Below are 17,165 nucleotides of genomic sequence, written 5' to 3'. Positions count from 1 at the left end.
TGTATTGACTGCAGTGAACTCCATGCCTTGAAGAATCAGATACCTAGTATCTGACTTACAAGGCAACAAGACCACATACTAAGTCACTCAAACTATCTAAACAAGACTTCTTGTCCACATCAGGGAGAATGCTGAACTCTCTCAGATGCTTATTTTTTGATAATTTCACTAGCCTAATTAGCTTCATCTGCACTGGCTCAGGGACATGGAATCAGTCAAAAGAAAAGTAACTTTTTGTTGCTGGTCAGCAAGTGCTGGGTTTTGTATTTAGAAATTAATAAGAGAAATTATTTTCCAGATGCTCCTTTAGGTTCCAGATGCTCCACCTGCCCAAGGTATTTATAGGAAGCAAATTGTATCATCAAAGAACGCAAACCCGAAAAACTTTGCTCAAAAGTATCCTTTATGCCTATAAAAAAAAAGCACTGAATAGTGTCTCTGGAAATCACTTTAAGTGTTCAAGTGAACAAATAGTCCCTTCCATCACAGTCATATATCTCACCTTTCAAGGCTGCTTGTTCAGCTTGTGTATACATTCCCAGAAAGAAGTATGTACAGGCAAGATTCACCCAAACATCTGGATTGCAAGCTGGCTGTTTGGTTAAAGCCTCATATTCCTGTAACAGAAGAGAGGGTTGATTTTTTAAAGATGCGTAACAGCACAGACTTGCATTAAATATCATTCTTTCTTCCACCATTTTAATGATACATTGTAAAGTATTGAGATCGCACGACTTATTCTCAAGTTCATTGGAGTTCTTACAACTAAACTATTAGATTTTAACCTAAGATATATGCCTAGCTTTTTTTTGTTTACAGCAGTAGAACCGACAACAGGTCCAAGCAGTGCTACAAATCTTCACTGTAGCAGCATGAATTCTGTCAATATTGAAGTTATAAATATAAAAAATTGTATTATTATATGTTCATATATTATTGAAAATGTTTTATTATTTAGATTTTTAAAATATTAATTTATTAAAGTTATAAAGTCATCAACATAACCAACTTTTCATCAGTCTTTTTGGATGCTTTCCTAACTTTTCCTCCAATCAAAGCCTGGGAGCCATAAACACCAGAGAAATCTCGTAAACCTGTAGATAGTGTCTTAGTATAGATTAAAACAATGGCCTCCAAAGTGGAGTGTGCGCACCCCAGCGGTTTTGCAAGACAATACCATCAGGTGCAGGAAGACAATCTTTTTTATACCATTAATAACTAAAATAAATATTTTTAAAACACTGTTTATTTCATCCTTATCACATCCTTTTTAATTTATATTTTTGTGTATGTTTATTAGTACATGTCTATAATTTATAAACATATACACATATGTATATATGTATATTGGGGGTGCGTGCTCAAAAATTTCTTACTGATAGGAATGTATGATCAAAATTGTTTGGAGACCACTGAATTAAAATACAAGCTTACAAGTTGGTATTGGGCAAATTCAGGATTTCCTAATAGATAAAAGATATAATTATAGTAAATACTACTAAACTGTGCCTAACTTCACCATTTCCCATTTTAAGATTTACACCCAACAGCTATAGAAAAACACTAGATACCATATTCTGATATTTCTTAAACATCCACATTCATTACATATCCCTTAATAATGCCACATAAACTGCTCCATTTCTTGTTATTCATGAAACAGTAAAAACTTAACAGATCAATCTTTCGATCTACCTTTTGTTATGAAAAAAACCTTTGCAGCTACTGAACAGTGATATTCCTGAAGATAAACATCTCTGCTCTGCATAACAACAGGTACTAAAAACAGAGGCAGGGAAACCTCTCCATGTCATTTTTCTCCCCCGCCTCTGTCAGGTTGCTGTTAAATTACTAGGAAGGAGCATCCAAGTGAAAGTGCCTCCTGCTAGTACTCCCGCTCTCCATCCAGCCATGTCCAACAGGCAGCACAAGGCAAAGCAAGGTTCTCACAAGACCTGCTGAAAGAATGCCATCCACATACTCCCAATCACCATAAGCCTCTCATCCCTCCTCCCTTCAACACAACCCCTTGCTGACTCTGTACTCTTCCCCCAAACATATGAACTGGGATTTCCCTCTGCCTAGGGAGAGTTTACAATATTGTGCCACTATGGGTGGAAGACTTCCTACCTCTGGGGGAAAGGCACAAATGTATATATAGCACTAGATAAAATAAGCCATGCCCAAAGGACAGGGAGTCCCAAGAACAGAAACATGCTGACAACAATAAAGTTTATAGTTTGCAAGCATAAATAATTTTTTTTTTCTGTTGCAAAGTGAAAGTAAACTGCACTCCCAAACAGAGAAGATATTGGTAAGGTATGCCCTTAAAGACCAGCTCAATCTTGCTAGTACTTCAGAGACTAGCTGTCCTTCAAGAAGATTTAAAATAAATTTTAAAAAATAAAGAAAAAAAAAAGAAAACATTTACACAGAGGCCAACCTTTCCTACTAAGGCCAGTTCAATCTTGACGCAGGCCTGTCATGAAGCTCTGAGAGACAGGCCACTGCTGTTTATTGGGACCATCTGGAATCTTTCAAAATCTGTTCAGATTAAATGCACCCAAAGGTCTCTTTCAGCTATGGCTTCAGGCAGATTAATTAGAAAAGACAAAGTGCATAAACACAAGTCATGTTCTGGCTTGGTCATTCAAAGCAAGCAATAAATAAAGAGTGCTCTAGCAGTACCAGTGTGAATCTATGGAAACACAGTAAATAAAACACGGACTACTAGTGCTCCTTACCCTGTAGTTCTGGGCCATGAGCCCAGACTATGTGCCGTTGCCCCTTTCCTCACTAAAAGGCATTCAACATCAGTCTCTCAAAGACAAGACCTTTCCGCACTCATCTCCAAAAAAACAACAAAAACAAACAATATAAATATTTCAAAAGCTTTCCCAACAGCCAGCCTGTGGCATATTTTTGCCAACCAGGAGCATAACAACTTCTGCTATTTCACCCTCGCCACCTCTCGTCCCCATCACAAGACACATGCACTTTTCCTTAAAAGCAGGCTGCCAGGTTGATTGCCTACAACCATGGACACCTACTGACAATGCTGAGGCCAGCAGGATTCTGCTCCACACCCTTATTACTTGCCTGGATTCTCCAAGCCCATAAACACATATCCTGAAGAGCCAATAAACAGGCCAATGTATAGGGCTGTCCCACAAGTGCTCAAAGGAGGAGTGGAGATACTCATCGTAACCTGGCTACAGTCACGACAGAGAAGCCTATTGATTAAGAAGCCAAGAAGCTTCAGCTGTCAGGATCTTGAGTGTGCCTGTATTCTCACACTTCCAGCAAGAAGTACTCAAGCAAGACCAGATACTGCTCATGGATGCACCATTACCCTAGTATAGTCCTGTTCCTTTCATGATTTACTATTTGACTGAAACTATCCTGAGCAAAGCCAGGGTAGGCAGAAGGTCCCATCCAGTAAAGAGATGGAATGCTTCCTGATTTTCTGCTAAGAGGGAGGCAGCATATAGGAAAGACTGTGGGAATTGCTGGCTGTAGTTTGTGAGATTTTGACAGAAACAATGCATTGAAGGCTGTGGCCTGGGGATCACGCTTTGCTTTCACATGTGCAGCTGAGGGGACAGAATGGCATTACCATGTCTGGCAGCTGTACCATGCCAGCATCCTGTGTGCCTAAGCCCAGTCAGAAGGTACAGAGTGCAAATGTGAAACCTGTTCTTGAACCCAGCCTAGCAGCCAACCCAACCTGCCCTTGCCAATTCCTCTCTTAAATTGTCAATACCTCAAACATGTCTTATAAGCCTCCCCGCTGCTTTGATTTATAAGGTCAGGCAGCTCAGAAACAGAATCATTGGACTGATGCTCTGCTTCTGGGTCTTAGGTGACACTGAGAAATTTTTCGCAAGTGCTATGAAAAAGTCATGGCAAAAAGACAAGTGGGTTTTTCCCCTTTAGGGATAGTAGATGTGGAAGACTCCAGAAAACTAATTAGATGCTGCCATCCACTAAGGAAGTTCTGGTTGCCATATGATGCCAGGAGGACATGAGCCCTTCAGTGTTGGTAAAAATCAACTTGCCAGTGAAGGAAGCTAGACAGTCCCCAGGGAGGGACTGCCACCATGACTGCTGGAAGAGTGGAGTCTAGTGCCGTACCATTTGTAAGTTGGTGTACAGCAGTAGGGATGATCCCACCAGACCAGGGCTGGTAGCATATCCTTTGACAATGTCATCTACTTACTAAGAAGGGGAAAGTGTGACTCTAGTGAAGTTGAGGTTAGCGCTCTATGCAGAGAACACCTGACTGTTGGTGTGTCTATGATAAGAGAATGTGAATTCTCTCACGTGAATGTGACAGATATTTTGATGTCATTCCCTTTAAAGATATTCTTGGAGCTGGAGGTCTGTGTGTTTTTAATTTTTTCCCTGTTTGTCCCAGTAGTGGATGATGGTCACCTCACCCCAATTCCCAAGCCTCTCCAAAAGTTGCCATGCAACCAGCACACCCGGCTTACTGTGAAAGTATCATTATAAGTAAAAGGATTATTGAGCAGGATAATTTCTGAAGAACTTCATCAGGTATATGGAATACAAACCATGAACTGGGAATATAGTGACACAGACTATGTGTTGTCACTTGCAGGCACTTAAGAGTGGAAATCATTTAGGTAGTGTGTAATGTCACTCTGGAGAATTCTGCAGAATCTTCTACCCATAGTATTTTATTGACAGTGTTAGAGCGCTCCAAGATCTAGAGGGTATAGATAATCAAGGAATTTGTCCTGGAGAATATACCAACAATACTTCTGTAACACAGCAGAGAAGAAACAGCATTACACTTCAACCCTGAAGATGACCACTGAAAGGCAACTCAGCCTCCACAGTCACCACTCTTTCCCCTGACTACTACAGGCTTGGGAATTAAAACTATGGTGTTCTGTCCCAAAAGAAAGTGGCTTGAGATGCACAGGCTCATTTCTCACATGCCACCACAAAATGACAAAGTTATCAGGGCTTATCACTGTGCCAAAACTCAGTCTTAAATCTGAAAAGATAGGCCCTGTGATTTGTCTGAAACACACACAAACCAACCAACCACAAACCATGCTTACAAACATTTATTGCCCCTACTTGGGCAGAAAAACGGGAAAAAGACGACTATGTTGCAGTTTTTAAAAGCCTGAATCAACAGCAGCACCTAGTGGTGCATCAAACACCACATACAAAACCTAATCTCAAAAAAAACAAAAGCTGTTACTCTTTCGTTGAAGGAAACATTTAAAAGCTACTCTGGGTATTACAAATAGCAGATTTCAAGGAAATTGCAAGCTATTTTTCATTTGTATACAAACATTTTTCTTTTTTTAATCTTTCACTCCCTATTAACACCTAACATCTAGATATAAATTAACTACAGCAGCTGGTTGTAACATTCATAATCTTTAAATTCCACAACTCTAAACATGAATAGCAAGTTACTGCTATGACCTATACTACTATTCTACATTCTATACTGTGTATACTATCAATTTGATTCACTGAGCATTTCTAACATCTCCAATGATGTTTCCTCTTCAATTTTTTAAGGAGGAAAGTGCCTTGTGAGCTTACTCAGAAGCTTTAGAAATTCTATTTCCACCTGGTGTTTGAATCTTGTGCACGTGGACATGTATTATTATTGTTAAACACCTAATTTTATCTAAGAGAAAATATCATCATTGTTCTATTATCTATTTCTCTATGGTTATTTTCTTTCGTTAATACTTCAAATTATAATCTGTTTTTAATACCTCTTCCAAAGAAAGCAAGTTAGAAGACTGCAAAACCAGCTATACTTCACAGTTACGCTTCACAGTGAATTTTGATGGAGACCTCCCCCAGCTGACATTGACTGAAACCAACAGTCCTTAAATGGTGCAATACAGCATTTTATAGACCCAGCAATTCACATCTGTAGGAATACATCAACAAGACAAACGATACTCAGGCAGACTGAGTTGCTTTCAAGTCTTCACAAGCTTATATGCAGCCTTGGGGGTATCACCACACCATTCCACACTACTCCCTGTTCTGGTGTGCACACCGATTCCAGCCTTTGGAGATACAGAGCAAGGCAGACAACAAAAATTTTTTAGGACTTGACTTTTTACTTTACTTTTTACTTTACTTTTTTCTACAGAGAAATACGCTAGCACAGCCGAGAAGATAAAGGGATCCCAGGGACACTGGCAACAAATTGATTGGCAACAAATTGGTTTCATCAGAGACATAAATGGACACATGAGAAAGAATTGCATATGGACTTATACACCTAAAGAGACACAACAGCGCTGTATGGTGCAAGTATTAAAAATGTATGCATATTTGAATAATCAACATGTCTTTTAGTGACTTAAAGCTTTTGGAGAATAAGAATGTCTCATTGAATTCAATTACCTAATACAAGAAAACATAAAGAACAATAAAGTACATTAAATGGCCAGGGGCATCAACCTCTAAAGAAAGAATTAGAAAAGCATGCATATTACAGATCAGCTACACAACGAAGACAAAGACATAGTTAAACCTGAAAAACAAAACTGTGGAAAGCTAGCTGCAAAAAGGGAATGGAGAATTCAGGACACGAATGATGGCATTTAAAAGGGCAAACTAGGCTACTGAGCCTAATTAAATCAGACAGTAGGTAACGTAAAAAAAGGTCTATTTTCATAGCAAAACCATTTTTTTTTGCAATCCAAACTGCTTTCCACAGCATCTGCCTTATTACTGTACATTTGTACCTTAACTGGCTGGCAGAACTGTTCCCTGTTACAGAAGGTGTTCATCTTGTTGATATTGCTTTATCACAACATCCCAATTTCCAACCTTGTTGAGTAGGATTTCCCCACCTTACCTCCAGTGCTCTCTTGTAGTCACCCAGATGAAAGGCAGCATATCCGATCCAAAGGTCAGCATCCTCCTCCTGCTCACCCACGTGCCGTTTAAACTTGTAGAGAAGAAAGTATGCAAGAATTCTGTCAGCTGCCACACAGTTTATGAAGCTGCACAGATAATCAAGTAATACTAGGCCGTCTTGTATCATGAATGGTTTGACAGCTGTGGAATGCTACTGGAGTGGAGCTGCCCTCACATTTCTGAGGGAAGCAGCAGGCAACCCTCACCTGCCAAACCTAGTTCTGCGAAGTGAGGGGAAAAGCTGCCGCAACAGGGCCTAACGGGTGCGGGAGGAGGCGAGGGGGACACAAGGCAGGGAACGGATTCATCGCGCCTCGCAGCCGTGTCGGGCACAGGCCTGACAATGCCCGTATCGCTCTCCTACTGGGAGCGGGAGAGCCAGCGTACCGCCGGCGCCCTCGGGCCGCGGTCTCCGCCCCCGCCGCGGCCGTTACCTCCAGCAAGGCGATCGCGCCGGTGAAGTCCCTCAGGGCCAGAAGCTCTTCCAGCTGCGGAACCTTCTTCCCTTTCTTCCTCCGCCTGTCTCCTGGCGGCGGGGTACCCCCCACGGCCGGCTTGGCCCGGGAGAGCATCTGGGCACAAAGCAGAACGGAGCCGGGTCAGAGTGGGGCCTCGGCGGGGCTTCCCCCGCCCGAGGTGAGGGAAGCACCGCGCCCGCCCCGCGCCCCCCACCTCACCGCCACTCACCATCCTGCCGCCAGGCCCAGACTCCTCGTTCCACCGACGGCGCCGTTGCCAGGGTAACCGCGGGACGGCGGAAGGCTGCGGCGCACACCCGAGCGCGGCGGCGAATAGGCGCCGGGTGGCGACTGGTGCCGCCCCCCAGAGTTCCGCCTCTATGGCGGCGGGCGGCGGTGTCCATAGCGACCAAGGGACCGGGCTCGGCCCCTCAAGTCAGTCTTTCCAGTTTGCTGGCACCCCGGACACATAGGCACCTATGACTTGTGGTCTAATTCCAGCTGCTGGCACTTAAACCTCCGTACACACACACGTGCAGAACAGATTGTCCCTTCACCCAGGAAAACAGTTAGAAATGGAGTTCAAGGTGAAGACGAGACACTGTGCTGATCAGGTGCAGGGCACGGCTGGAGAAATGTACTGTTGAGCAACACGTTTGCACATCACCAGCCCCTTTTATCCCCTCGTCCTGTGTCCCATACCGGTTCCTCCCCAACCTCCCTTGATCTTTTCTTTTACCCACCTTTCGTCCTTCACTTAAACATCCGGCAATATATCTTGTGCAATCCCAAAATACTCTTCCCTGGCATGCCGCAGGGAAGTCTCATGTGCTTGCAGGCAGCAACCCCTCGCAGTCTGTACAGTGATCCAAAGAGCTTCTTCCACTGAGCAGAGACCTTCTCCCATTGATCTTGATGGGTTGATCACTCTCCTGTGACAGCCTTATAGGGAGGGAATCCCTCAGCTGTTTATACTTTTTCGTTAAATGTAGCCACTCCATCTGTATATCTATCATTATAAAGATGGAGAGCATAACATAAAATGTAGGTATGTGGGTTGTGTACATTTTAACTGCATACAGTAGCTGATCTCTCCGGCTAACTGGATAACTTTCAAGCACGGCTTGTTTCCTGTAGTGTCTCTGACATCGCAGGTTGCTGCAAATAAAACATATCTGTCCTCGTTACAGAGGAACACCATGTGGTGGAATTCCCCAGACTTTCGTTTTTATTTTGCCTGAATTGCACCATTAGCAATTCCGGCGCAGGGGACCAATACATTACACTACTGTTGACAGCATGCCCATGGACAGGACTGATCTGTGTTTCTACCATTTTTCCTTCCTTGAGAAGAAAAATTTTTTTCACTCCATCAGAAAAAAAAAGAGGCTTCTTCTGTATGAATAAATATATCATGTCACACTGCAATCATCTGTAACATAGCCCAGCAGTAAAGGACTCTGTGCTGCTGCTTCAGAGTGTGGATTCCACGCTCACCTTCTCCTGATCACTTCAAGATGGCTTGACCCAGGAACAATACACCCGGCTTGAAACTGTCCTGGAGAGGTTACTCTGCAACCAAGAACCTCGGGAACACAGCAGGACAATGATGGTGTCCCTTGCTTAGGAATGTGCTTTCATACCACAGGCCTTAAAGAAGGCAGGCAAATAATCCACTCTCCCACAAAGGATTTCTCTGCAAGAAATTAATTTTCAGTTAGTCAGTCAAAGTGATAAAGAATATGTGCCACTGCTTTGGTCTCCTTTTATAGCTCATCTCTACTAAGTAAGGTATTATTTCTGTCAGGAGAAAATTAATTTTCCATAAATAATTCTGAAATTATTTGCCTTTTCAGAGATTTGATTTTAAGTGTTTTTTAATGTTCTCAGGATTGTATGTATAGACTAATTCATATAATACAGATATCTGTCCTCTTATCAGTTGTCTAGAATTTTCTATTACCTAACAGAGAAAAAAATTGAGCAGGCTAGAAGGCTTAAGATTCTCCTCCATAAGAACCCGGTGAAATCAAGAAAAACATCTAGATTGACAGGGATATTGTAAGATGCCATTTTCCTTTCAGATCTTAAACAAGGCCTCAGAAGCGCTTCATTTCAACTGAAAGAAAATAATATCTGTTGTAATTACCTTGCAGTAACTTTAAGTACTGCCATAGAATATTCTGGCTCTGTACAGTAAGCTCAGAAAACTGAAGATTTTGGTTTCAGGTTTTTTTACTATACAAATGCCGAAGTAAACTCGGTAAAGGAGGAGAAACAGATGGAGCAGAAGGTGTCACTGATGAAGGTGTTATATTTTTGATTGAAATGCAAGCAAGCAGACAGTATAATTAGGCAAGATTCCTATTTTTTAAAACAAGTAACTGAAAATATAATTTTACTACATTGCCGTCTTCCACTTTTTATATAGATTCTTTCAGAAGGTCGTGCTGTTCTAAGAATCAACATACTAAATACAGCTAAAATATCGACTCAAATGGAAGAAAGCTCTCAGCTGCTCCCCTGGTTTCTCCCATTTTCCAGTGGCTTCCTGAATTCTTACGTGGTGGGTCCAAAGCTGGGGAATGTGTGAGAGCAGTGCCAGTGGGTTAGGGATGGGCGCAAGAAGGGCAGTGTCAACTAAGATAAAAAGTAGTAGCAGCCAAACCAGTTCCTTTTTTATTTGCAGACAGTGTTTTGCATGGCACCAGTGGGATTCCAGCATCTATCTGCATTGTAGGGGGGATTTTCTTGACCAGAAGTTTTGTGATCATGCAGAGTGGGGAGTGCTCAGAAGCACAACATGCTGCCAGCTCTCTGCCTGTCAGGGGGAACTCAGATGGGAGACATCTTCTAACCTTAACTGTGCTTTGGAGGCAAGTCCCCTAAGCGCTGCCTGTGCACTCATACCTCTTTATGTGTAATTTCTTTGCATCCAAAAAGATAACTTGTTCCATAAGAGTTAGCTTCAATTGAGCTTCAACTCATCTTCAAGATAAGAAAGTAAATATTTATTCTGACTGGACATAACGATCTGGCTTCCAGTTACAAAACTGGAGACATGTTATACGTAAAGCAGAACTGTAGGCTGCATTTAATAGCAAGAATCTTTCTTAGCTGCTTCAGCATGACTCAAGTGAGTTCTGGCATGTTCTCAGCAGGCAAAGCTGTGACTCTGCCTGTCAGATCATTCCCTCATAGGTGAGGTCTACAGCAGTATTAAAGGACAAAGTGGTGAGTTTAGTTGTGATTGTCATCAATCAAAACCATAGACTTTGCCATCAGAAGGATTGCTAATTATAAATTCAACAACTCAACATGTGGGCCATGGATTGAACACAGTGTAAAAATTAAGTTGTCTTCTGACTTGTAGAGGTGCTACATGTACATAGTGTGTGAGCAATATAAGAAGGGGGCAAAATTTGGCATTATGGCAATTGCTGTGGACTCTCTGCATACAGGAGTAGTCTAAAACCCATTCAGAGCAGTAGGAGTTGAACATCATATGTAATGTTCACTAAAGTCAATTGTGTAGGAGGACACATGTAATTTAATTCTGTATTCTCACTAGCATCAAATTGACCAAAATATTTTTAGCATGTCTGGTGCAGAAATTATTATTAAGATGCAGACCAAAGTAGGTAGAGATGTTTTAATCTTTTCCTCATATGAAATGCCAAGATGACACTTCATAAATTAAAGACAAGTCAAGAAGTTCAGCTACTCTATTAATAATGCTGGAAAACTGCTGCAGTTTTACCATCACCATTCTATTAGCCAGTGGCATTACCTTGGAGGTTGTGAGCTGTAAAATGATTAATGATCATGTTTATTCCCACACAGAATTGCTGGGAGAGAGGGAATTGGGGAAAAGGGAAGCAGCAAAAGGGAAGTCATGCACCTGTGACTAAACACCAAGATAAGCATCAGAGAGCATAATGAGTGTCTAAATAAAAAATCAGAGAGTGGAAAGTGAGTTCTAAGAAAAGGAGAGGAAGGAGGGGAAGGAAAGAAAAAAGGGAGAGAAAGGAAAAGCAAGAAATGGAAAAAAAAAATCATATAACCAAAGCAGGAGGTTAGGAAGTGACCTTTGTATCAGCAGCAATCACATGCTTCAATTTCTGTAATGTCTGGATAAGATAATGTTTTTTCAGTAATGACGTTTCACCATGTTCTGCGTCTTGTACCTTTGAAAATGCATCTGACAACATCTCAAGATAAATGATATACAAAAGTGAGAGAATTGAAATGCTTCCCTGATAAAGCTGCAAAGGCAGTCCCCTGAGATGAGTAAATGGGAAATGCTTCCTTTAAAAGCAAGGAACTTGAAGAATATTTTCTTCTTTTTCATGTGCTCAGCAACACCTGAGCCTTAATCTGCCCTGGATAGACCATCCATGATGAGACAAGGTGAAATATGTAAGTTGACAGCAAAGACCAGCCTGCAGAGGTGACAGATCATGTGGATGTTTAGGGCACTTGTCAGGTCTCTAGAGAGAGACCAGCTTGTCTGACCACTTGCCCAGCTCAAGAGAGCAAACAATGGTCATGTCAATTAAAGACCTCCAAACAGTGAAATGAAAATTCATAATTTTTTTCTTTATTTTGGTAGGGGAACCTCTTTCTTTAGTTTTCACTGGTGTTTATGTCTGTGATGTATGGGTTTGTGGGAACTGCACCTTCAGAATTTTCCTGATACTTCCAGCACCCAAACTGTCATCAAGATTCAGTCAAGTTAATAAAAGTAACTTAAAAGCTGTCCTTGTATTGGATTTCAGCATCACATTTAGGTAAGTTTTTGGAAGTTTATGTATGTAGAACCAAGGGAGGGGAGGGGAGACAGTCTCAGATCCAGCACAAGTCAGTGTCAGAACTGAAAAATCCAGTGCATGATTAGCTGGATCCACACAAATTTACCCAAGCCGGAAAGCCACATCATTGCAAATGCTATGTCCCAAAGAATGCAGTTGTACTGGTCCAGGATGCATGCTGGTACATCTGCACAATATTCCACTGCCATATTGGTCCATTACAGGTCCATTACAGGACCAAGTGTATTAACTTGAAGATCTCATAGCTCCATCCCATCACATAGTATAGATGGGCATAATATTTAATAAAAAGAGTTTAAGGAAACTGAAGTATGTGTTCAAGACTTGCAGCGTCTCTTTTATTTTAGTGGAACCTCAGATTCTTGTGTACTACCAAAGTTCCCAGCTCTGGAGAAAATAAAAGATAATGTACAATTGTGAAACTCATAAGTTGATCATAACAATTGTAATTAAATGACAATGAGAAAATAAATAATTGTAGCAAATATGTAGAAGAATTTTTCATTTGAAAGGACACTGTCAAAATATTTTATTCTGCAAAGTAAGATGATTTTATCACAATGCATGTTTCTCTACAAAATAGTGGCTTGAAAAATGCTACATTGGTTGTCTTTGGTACCAAAGAAATTGAAGATGAGCTGACACTATGTCTACATTCTTCAGACTTACTAGGGCTATTGGTGCCAACTTCCACAGTAGTAGTTTCACTGACCAGGGGCAGCTGATACTTTCACATAACTCTTGGGCTTTTCTGAGCTTTCTGAAATTTTCGTTCCATATCTTGTGTCTATTTGCTCCTCTCTGAGTCGTCAAGTGGAAGTAATGATTTATAATCAAGTAAAAAAGAAATTAGGCTACATGCCAATGAAAAGACCCTAAAAATTAATTGGTAAAGGTATTGGAAATACAGTGCCTTGTTCTGAGTGTGGTTGCACTTTTACAATATGAGCTGGATAGGCAAAGGGACTCTGTGATGCCGAGGTTGGCCTATCATTCCCATTTTTCAGCACTCTCCAACTCTGTACAGAAAAGAAGCCATTGAAATGAGGAAAGCCCTGTCACATGGACCATTAAAAAAGGACTAGAAAATATTCTGTAGACCATAATCTTACATGGGCTGAGAGACTTAGAGATAAAACTCTTGGCAATTTTTTGCTCTTCTGGTTTCTTTTTCTCTGAGTGTCTTTGAATATTCCAGAAGACTGAGAGAACCTCTCAGAGTAGTTTTAGATCAGGAATTCAGTGCTGATTATCTGTTTCAAACACACCCTGTAATATCTGGTTGTTTATTATCCAATAAACCAGAGGGCAGGACAAACAAATACTGCTGTAGAATCAGGCACTAAACATCACTTTTCACTAAAACCAGTGATACAGTTCTCCAGGGAGTTAATCTGAGTTGGTATTTCTAATCTAACACAGAACACCCACAGAGACCTATTATGGTGTTTTGTAGCTATGCAGTATATACACAGGTATTGTTGTTGTTGGCAAGGGACTGAATTTTGGCTTCAGACAAATGAAGGCCGGGCCTGCCTATCTGAATCTTTATCGTTGCTGTGCTTCTGATGGAAGAATAAATGGTAAACTACAGGGTTTGTATTGAGTGATTCAAGGGGAGACCTCCGTCAGCTGTTAAAATAATGCTAGGATTACAAAGATGAGGTACTCAAACTGATGTACACCTAAGAACTGACTTTTGGGTAAATACTTGCACATAGTGAAGATATTTAATGCTGGGATCTTTTATACCTTTCTGACAAGATTATAAAGGTATGTAATTCCTAGAAGCCGCAGCTAGAAAAAAATGCACTGGGGACATCAGATACAGTTTCTTAGCACCTTATTCCTTAGAAGGTTATTAAACCTCGACTATTTTAAGAGAGAATAAGTAGTTCTAGAAGTACTTTAAAGATGTTTTTGGGATAAATTTTGTGGCTTATCCTGGGAGTGTCAGGAGAGGTTACCTTAGGAAGGCTATTCCTGGTGTTTGAGTCTCTTGCTCTGCTTCTCCATGTTATTAGATTCTTTCAGGGGAAGGCAAAATCATTTGCATTGCCTTCAGGATGCTCCCATTACTTGTAGTTTTGTTGTAAGACAATATTTCTAATTAAAGCTGTAGTCGCCTATAGGAGTCAAAAAGCTTTTTTTTTCTTTCCTCTGATACGTAATTTGACTTTTAGGTTTCTAAACTGTATTTCTTCCTGACTAATCTTTGAACTGTGAGAGCTGGTTCACGGTTGGAGAACAGTTACTGAGGTAGCAAGGGCAGTGCCCTGAAGATATATGAAGACTTTTTGGGGTATCTGGCTGGTTTGTGTCACTGGTAACCTCTTCCTTTTATACACTGCTAGATTGGACGTTACAAAAGAATTAGATGAAGTTGGCTGGGATCCTTGGGAGCTTAGCTTTATTCTGCAGCCAGGGCAGTATGAATGGACTGGCATTGGTGTCTCACCTTTTCTGTTCCCCAGGAACTAAAGATTCCTTGGGCACAGACAGCAACAAACACAAATAAACATAAGTTTTTGCTTTTGCTTGTGGCAGGCCTATCACATTTTGTGCTTTACACATATGACTCACTCGTCTACTTTTTCTTCTCTCTACCCTTGCGATCATCTATAGTATCAGTAACTGTCACGTTTACAGCATGATGCCACAGCTTTTCCTTGTCTCTCTTATGCCATGAAGCAGATGTTACTGATCAGTCTGCCAGGCAACTGTGTCTGATGTGTACAGCCCGGAGGTACAAGGGAAAGCGTGGTGTACAGCTGGTTCCAGGGAGTGCTGGCTTCACCCCAGCTGCAACCTCCTGCTGCACTCCCTCCTGCTCCATGTCACCCGATGCTCAAGGTGCTCCCATCATGGGACTTGACTACACACACTGGGCAATTAAAAAGTTGAGAGGTCAACAATTCATTTATAACATGTTCTGTCTGGGACTCCCTATGGCACCGTGAAGGCAGGGGGCAAGGGAGAGAGTAAAAAGAAATGCTGTGCTAAGGCTATAGTTGATTTGTCCTCATGTTTTTAAAGGACATTTTTAAGCAGCTGCTCTGAAAACCAAGTAAATACATGAATAGATACAAAACCAGGGAGATCTCAGTGCCATTACATACTCCCTGTATGACCAGCAATGTAAAATGCTCAGTTCTACTTGCATTATCCACCCTATAGTATAAAAATGCAAATCTTGCTCTGCTGAAGTTAACAACAATCTCTTATAGACTTATATGGGATCAGTTTCAAGGACTTAAATACCTGTAAAATGGGTACATACCCTGCAAATACCTGTAAAACAGGGCAGTGATTGGAAGATGATCTCAGCATGAAAAGCTATATTCCATTCTCAGTCTGTGACTCTAGCCAGCCATACTAGTCCAGATGTTTACATGACAGACTGCTAGTTTAGAATGACTGTATTAGATATGCTGTGGTCTTCAAGGTCTGCTCTTAAATGCTGGCTCATGGTGTCCTCTGTTGTTGGGTATAAGAAAGAGTCAAGCAATAATAATTTGGTATTAAAATAGGATCATGTAAAAAGTCTGTGCAAATATATTTGAAGTATATCCAACACCTTTTAAATACAGGCTTTGAAAGAAACCATGGTATTGCAGTTCTCTTTTATAGCAAAAGAACTGTTACTTACACTGTTGCAAATTATTTTCCTTGTTTGTCTTAAAATAATTTCAGGAAATAATAAAAGTAAACTGATTTATTATCTGACAGCCTCAGTCCAGGTTTCAGCAGAAAACCAGAAGCTGCTGTAGGTGTGCACAAACACTACAAATTCAGAGCAATCACACTCAGTATTTATTTTAAATTGCCTGTTGATTCTTTTTATCTTGCAGTTCTCCTTTGTGCCCAAACTTATCCATAAGGCTTGTGGGTTTTTTGTCTTCCCTTCATTCTACCTGTCTTCCCTGAGACAATTCTCAGGAAAAATACTCAGGCAAGCCCAAGAGCCTTACCCAGGAACAATACTGCAGTGTCCTTTAGTGTATGCCTTTTAGCAATGCCATTTATAGTTTAGCTTTGGTCCCACAGGTCTGAGACGTGGCCTTCAGCTTTGCTAATCCTTACTTGATGCAAGAGGTTGCATCACATAGAGTATGAATATATTTGGCCCCCATTTGAGGAGCTGTCTGATGAGGTGGGAATGGGCAATGAGACCTGTGCTGCCTGGGAGCAGTGTGTCTGGAGCAGACCTGGAGCACTTTGGGGCTCAATGCTGGCTAAGTACAAATGAACAAGCTTTGTGCTGAGTCTACTCTGTAAGTAGAAATGAAGGTCGAGAGGACGGGAAGTCAGACATTTTTGACAACACAAAAAGTGCTTCGATGGTAAAAGTTAAAGGAATTAAATTATCACAGAAGAAAATATACCCTTAATTTATGAGCCCAGGCAGGAGAGATGGTGTGGCAATGTAACCAGAGATGTGGGGCAATGCAAACATGAAGTAACCATCTGTTTTCCTCTAGGCTTTAACAGACTTTGTATTTTATTTCCATTTTAAAGAGTCATCTTTACAGTCCATTTGTCCCCTCCCCTTCCTTCTTTCAGCTCATCCCTGTGATGAAGAGCTAGTGCCCTTATCAGGCAAGATTTCACGTAATGCTTCAGTTTTATAGCCTCAGCCATTCCATGAGCAAACATTCACAACAACCTTTAGCCTCTCTCCTTTCCTGAGTTTTGCTGTTGATAGATTTTCACAAACAGAAGTGCCACCTAGTACACCGGAGGGGCGGGCAGAGGTGAAGGCAGGGAGGGGGATAGGGAAGTGCCTGAGAGAAGGATCGTACAGCCTGTCTTTGAATCTACAGTGTGGAGATCTCTTTCATCCTACCCAGGAACAAAACCAATGTAGAGTATCTGAAAGAAAGAGGGTTGGAAGAGAAAAAGAAAAGAGAGAGCACACACAATGGGTCTAAACTGAGCAATA

The 17,165-nt window shown here is 41.3% G+C and overlaps 1 protein-coding gene across 1 annotated transcript in view; it reads right to left on the bottom strand.

Moving 5' to 3' along the window:
• Positions 1–7,606, bottom strand: part of IFT56 (intraflagellar transport 56) — a gene marked incomplete at its 3' end in the record, with an annotated part of 57,158 nt that extends 49,552 nt beyond the window's left edge. The window contains exons 1-3 of the mRNA XM_082014016.1: positions 7,368–7,606; positions 6,872–6,964; positions 503–617 (exon numbers count right to left, since the gene is read on the bottom strand). Coding sequence (XP_081870142.1) covers positions 503–617; positions 6,872–6,964; positions 7,368–7,505 — 346 coding nt within the window. The 5' untranslated portion in view covers positions 7,506–7,606. The remainder of the gene's footprint in view (positions 1–502; positions 618–6,871; positions 6,965–7,367) is intronic.
• Positions 7,607–17,165: the final 9,559 nt, after the last annotated feature.

The sequence above is a fragment of the Phaethon aethereus genome, assembly GCF_964289735.1.
Source record: "Phaethon aethereus genome assembly, chromosome: 1".
Taxonomy (NCBI): Eukaryota; Metazoa; Chordata; class Aves; order Phaethontiformes; family Phaethontidae; genus Phaethon; species Phaethon aethereus.
This window is presented reverse-complemented; position numbering and strand designations above follow the sequence as displayed.